The 5,850-nt window shown below is 41.0% G+C and overlaps 1 protein-coding gene across 1 annotated transcript; it reads left to right on the forward strand.

The window, feature by feature from the left end:
* The first annotated feature begins 2,317 nt into the window (after positions 1-2,317).
* crybb1l3 (crystallin, beta B1, like 3) lies at positions 2,318-5,386 on the forward strand. The gene is made up of 6 exons (XM_086215802.1): positions 2,318-2,347; positions 3,134-3,207; positions 3,308-3,426; positions 3,512-3,644; positions 4,170-4,312; positions 4,427-5,386. Exons 2-6 carry the CDS (start codon positions 3,142-3,144, stop codon positions 4,593-4,595), a joined length of 630 nt encoding a protein of 209 aa, XP_086071928.1. The 5' UTR covers positions 2,318-2,347; positions 3,134-3,141; the 3' UTR covers positions 4,596-5,386.
* Positions 5,387-5,850: the final 464 nt, after the last annotated feature.

A 5,850-nucleotide genomic window follows, 5' to 3' on the forward strand; every position in this document is an offset into this window, starting at 1 on the left:
CTGTGAAAAATCTATTATTTGCCACGTTACAACCAAACTAATTTTGAATTATTTCAAGCCTAGCTGTCAAAACGGATTTTCACACAACAATTTTTATTAAGAAAACGCATGATTCCTCGATGTTGGTACACAGATTACAAAGCTACAAAAACATCTTTATATTTAGGTGGAATAAATGTCTTTAGAATTGTAATATCCTCCTGTATCAGACATGAATATAGTGAATCTAAAAATATTGTGCTTTAGTATCCCAGTTGGGCACAAACTCAATTCGACTCCTTTTTTAAGTATACTGTAATATTTCATGTGTTCTTTCCTGTGTTTTGCCCAAAGTTGGCAGATTTTGTGCGACTGCGTATGTGCATATGTGAGAACTTGATGACTGCAGGAGTAAACATCAGCAGCTTTATCGCTGTCACACCCAGAAAGATGATGAGAGGTTGACATTTAAACCATGCTGCACTGCATTCAGGGCAACAAATATCCATACTAATATTGGTGTCACTGTAAAATATCATGTGAGTTGTAAAACTCAAGTGCAAATAACACAAATATACAAATAGCCTGAAAGCACGTCTAAATTCCATAAAAATGTTACAGCTTGTCCACGTATGTGACTAAGGGCTGCATACATACCCTAACCTAGCAGCTCGTGATGGGTCGCCCTCGGAAAAAGACCGTTTATTTAAAGCATAAATATTAAACTGATACGAAATGTTTTCAGCCACCCAGCCTTCAGAAGTTTCAACAAAATGAAAAAGGGAAAATTTAAAGGTTATTATTCATTATAGTGCTACAATCACTTATAAACATGTCACGCTAATAGCAGGCAGGAAGCCCTATCTGTAACTGTTGTTCTGTTTTTCATGGTAAAATGATATGAAGTGAAAATATGTTGTCTCGTTGTCTATGCTCTTGCTATGCATAAAAGCTGTCTTTGTCAAGATTTCTTTTTTTTCTGAGGGTTCTTTTTGTCTACTCAATTACTAAAATTCAAATTAAATGTTACATTTTGTAACCACACAGATCTTTTGCTTCTAGCCAACTACTGCATCACATGAAATCATCGGACTGTAGGATGTAAAAGAACATACAACAGAAAGCATTCAGCTGCAAGTGCATTGACAGGTTATAAAAACATAAAAGATGAGAGACAATAGAGTTACATTGAAAAGACAACAGGAACAGGAGGAAGATTTTTGTTTTGTTGATTTTTTATTGTTATTTTTTTTGATAGGAATAGAGCACATTAGCGACCATCAGTTTACACACAGGATGTAAACATGCTGGAGTCAGCAAGAATGCCAATTGCTCTCCATAGTCCCTCTACAGGTAATGTTACATTAAGTGCGATGTGTGTAAAAAGAACAAAGCACATTTGGATAAAAGGAAGTTACCTCTTTAATTGTAAGCTACTGTAAACTATAAGCCCTGATTTCAATTAGCTGACAGAGTCAGCAGACCTCAGGTGTTCAGGAAGCTTGTTCCACAGGTGGTGTATGGTAACCAAAAGCTGCTTCATCTTTTTCGAGAGCACTCAGTAAACCTGTGCCTGATGACCTGAGGGGTCTGAATGCCACATAAGTAAAATAGGCCTCAGCCCATTTACTGCTTGACAGTGATTTAGTGTTTCTAAAATCTATCATGAAAAGCTGTTTTTTTCACACGATAACAACAATCTCATGCATAATTTCACAAAGAAATAAAATATTGTGTGTATATCCCACTCTGCATGTGCAAGTGTACATCTGATATGAGTGTGTGAGTGGCTAAAACGCGCCAGTCTAAACAATATGCTTGGATGTTGCTCCCGATGTCAGCACATTACACACACAGGGCTCAAAGGCTTGGAATGGCTGCACCGAGGATCAAGAAGAAAAGAGTGAATATTTATCAAAGACAAAACAGGTCAGCAAGAAACTGGAGGAACCGGCGGAAATGAAAGCTGGGCAAGAATAGAAAAATCATTTAGAAAATGTGTGCCTGCGTGTGCGTGTGTGTGTGTGTGTGTGTGTGTGTGTGTGTGTGTGTGTGTGTGTGTGTGTGTGTGTGTGTGTGTGTGTGTGTGTGTAGGAAGGCAGGCAGGCAAACTTTCTGCTGATGGCAGTGACTGTCCCCAGTTCTCCACAATGGTACTGGACAACAAAACAGGCAGCAAAGTCAGCACGACTTGTCCACAGATAAGCAGCATGACCTTTGACCCCACACTATGCTCCAAACAGCCAATAGAAAGTCTGAATCCGGTCTCTATGGGCTGGGATTGGGTGTGAATGTATATATATATCCCCACTCACCACGCCTGCGTCCATCACTTTCTCCAAAGGTCGGTCTATTTCAACCTGCATTTGTAAGTTTTCACTTCTAACTCTAAAAGAATCACTCGCGAGTTTTTAGGAGAAGATTGTGTTGTTCCTGTCTACTCGCGGTTTGGACTTGAAAGATGCAAGAGTGACACCTCTCTTAAGCCTTAATTTTGGACTGAGCAGGCGGAATGATGTCATAAGATGCAGCAGGGTGTGATTTTGGTTTCTGTTTAGTGTAAAACTGGTGAGAAAGACGGGAGGCGTCCAGTCTCTTTTCCTCTTAAGAATGGATTGTGGCAGGTTTGGATTTATGGATTTTTGCTTTAAAGACAGAATGAGACAAAAATGTGACAAAAAAAACTCTTATCGTGGACTTGAATATCAATCTTCAATATGCTTATGTATCAGAAAAAAATTAGCTGAATATATTACATATGCTTGTATGTCACTTTAATGCCGCATAGCACTCAGGAAACGCTATTTGACTTGAGGATTATGTAACATGCAAAAATATTGAGCCAAACATCCACATTTTTTGCCTTCATGGAGGTTTGCAGTTTCACAGTACTGTATATAAGAGAGGTGCATCTAAAAATACACTTATGCTGATATAAAAGCAGTTGGAGCTCATTTAAATTGCACTTCCATTTAATATGCACTTAAGCCAGGTTTGTCTTCATGCTGACTTTTGAATCTTGAGGTTTTTGTACCCATCTGCCAATTTTACAGTACTCTTGGCATATCAGCATATATGATGCTCTCCAGCCCTCACTGAATAGTGATTACGATTTCTGAAAATGTCTGACTGTCTATGGGCTTCTTCTCTCCAGATCTCGTCATGTCTCACTCAGGTGCTCAAGGCAGCATCGGCAGCCACTCTGCCATAGGGCTGCGCAATTCCAAGGTACTCTCACAAGTTTTCATGGACTGAAACTTACAAAGATGAAGCAACTGTACATCTAACATATTTCAAGTCAAACCTCTCTGTCTGCTTTTGCTCTTAGATATACCTCTTTGAATATGAAAACTTCCAAGGCCGTAGGATGGACCTGTTTGGAGAGTGCCGTAACCTGTGTGAGAAAGGTTTTGAGAGAATCGGTTCCATCAGGGTAGAAAGTGGACCGTAAGTTGCCAGATCACCAATTCATAGCTTCTTCCAGTATGATCAGAGGTAAAATGAAAATTATATGTCCCGTCTGTCTGTCCAGCTGGGTAGGTTTTGAGCAGCAGAACCTGACTGGTGAGATGTTCATACTGGAGAGGGGAGAGTACCCTCGCTGGGACACTTGGTCCAACAGCTACAGGTGTGACCGCCTCATGTCGGTCAGGCCCGTCCGAATGGTAAGGTGGCTTCAAGGAAATGCTTTTGGTCTATTTATGGGTTGATTCCCCTGACTGTATTTTTGGATTCAAGATATTTCTTTAAACTTTTGTGACACCGGGTGGCTGTTTTGTAATCTTTTAGATTAAATCTTAATAGAAGTGTCTTCAGATTTATAGTACAGAACATTTCATTACTGGCTTACCTGTGAACTAGACTGTTCTTCCTCTGTTGCTGCAACAGAATTTGATCCATCTGGTCAGATAACATTTGAAAAGTCTATTTGAGCTATGCATGTAAATGATTTATTTGCTTTCAAGTTAGCAAAAGGCTATTTTGAAAGCCCAGGTAAGGGCATGCATGTGCACCATTTGCAGCATGCTTCCCAGAATATATATAATATAACAAAATATCTGTTACCTCAAGTCTCTTAATAGTCTCAAATCTGGAAAGAGTGAACCTGAAAATACATAAATTTGTCTACTGTGTCTATATGAAAAGTGGTAAAGAGTAATGAGATTGAAAGCCTTGCACGTGTGTTGTAGGACCCCCAGGACCACAAGATCTGCTTGTATGAATGTACAAACTTCGAAGGTCGTAAGATGGAGGTGTGCGATGAGGATATTCCAAGTCTCTGGTCTTATGGCTTCCAGGACCGTGTTGCCAGCATTCAAGTCACCGGTGGAACGTATGCTTGTTCTTTCAATTCATTGAAATGAAAAACCACCATAGTAAATATTAGGTTTGCATTAAGTCCACAACAAGACAGGTTCTCATCCGTCTCCATCCCCCTTCCACACAGGTGGGTGGGCTACCAGTACCCTGGCTATCGCGGCTTCCAGTATATATTTGAAATGGGCCCTTACAAGCACTGGAATGAATGGGGAGCCCACCACCCCCAGATCCAGTCCATCCGCAGGGTGAGAGACATGCAGACGCACCGCAGGGGCTGCTTCGAGATGACTGCGTAAAGAGGAGTCCAGCAGACTGTGGGCAAACAGGAGGGAAACACAAGGGTCAGACATGCCATGGTGCTAATCATCCCTTGAAAATTCTTCAATGGCCACATAGCCACATAAGCTAACGGCTTTTGAATATTGTTACTGCTTTTGCCAGCAGGATTTGAGAGTATGTGCCATGGTGGTTACAGACTTCCAGATTAACAGTGGTGTTGGTAAAAACAATAGCAATGCTCTCTGTCTACAGACCTCATGATTTATCATATTTATAAAAGGGGGGTATTATAAGGGGATTGGTAGATTTGAGTTAGTGGTTTGTGTTTATTAGTTTGTTTCAATCCTATTCCAACCCTTTTATTTCATTTTTATCTAGTTGCCTATGTGTTAGCGCTTAAATGACGCCACGAAGCCGGCTCACCATGGTGCTCTCCTTCCACTGGGATCCCTAGATGTTAGAGAGTAAAGGCATAGATAGATATGATTTCACTCCTCACACAGTACAACCATGGACAGCTCGCAGCTCTGCACATGCCCTGCAATAAGTTTACCAAGCAGAAGGAGGCACTGTCTTCTCAGCACCACACACAACACGATCAAGTTGAGTGGGATTTAACCAGAGAAAAGTGGCTGTGCAGGGCTGTGTTGTGGTGGTCTTTAAGGAAGCTCATTGATGGGGCTGTCCAGAAGATTTGCAGTCACACTTTCTCAGGGATGCTGGCATCTGGAAAGCAACTTTCCAGTGGAAATGAATAAAATTTAAAAAAAAATTATTACAAACTTGGAAATACTCCCCATGTTGTGTCTCTTTACTTGAATAATAATATTTCCCCTCCAGGGTCGTTTGTACCCGAACAAGAATCATTACCGTTTCAAACCTTAGAGTGCAGGGGGCCAAAGCTCATTTTGATTGTTCAACCTTTTGTAGATCATGAGGTTTTATAAAAGCATGATTTATCCTTTTCTGAAGGTTTATAATAACTTAGTCTAATAACAAAATAATCCGCCTCATACGAACTAACGCGCAGGGTAGCAACATCATCAGCGAACCAAATACATCAGAGCTTGTTTTTCTTCTGACATCAACTAACCTCCATGCTGGTGATAGCTGCTCATCCCTGTTTTGAGATAGCAGCGTGAGTGTCTCTGGGTAAAGCCCGGCCAGACACGCACCATGTACCCGCGGATGACGCGGAGCGCAGTCTGTCGGCGCGCAGCAGCGCTCGGTTTAAAGCCGCAGGATTTGGATTAAATAGCTTGTGAGAGAGCC

This window comes from Aulostomus chinensis, chromosome 10 (assembly GCF_037954235.1).
Source record: "Aulostomus chinensis isolate RoL2024-O1b breed Wild chromosome 10, RoL_Achi_v1.0, whole genome shotgun sequence".
Classification (NCBI taxonomy): domain Eukaryota; kingdom Metazoa; phylum Chordata; class Actinopteri; order Syngnathiformes; family Aulostomidae; genus Aulostomus; species Aulostomus chinensis.

Bases quoted from the DNA above. Each gene is read 5' to 3' on its own strand.
- crybb1l3 (XM_086215802.1), top strand. From the start codon at position 3,142: ATGTCTCACTCAGGTGCTCAAGGCAGCATCGGCAGCCACTCTGCCATA. The intron at 3,427-3,511 runs GTAAGTTGCCAG...CTGTCTGTCCAG, and splicing joins ATCAGGGTAGAAAGTGGACC to CTGGGTAGGTTTTGAGCAGC. The intron at 3,645-4,169 runs GTAAGGTGGCTT...CGTGTGTTGTAG, and splicing joins CGGTCAGGCCCGTCCGAATG to GACCCCCAGGACCACAAGAT.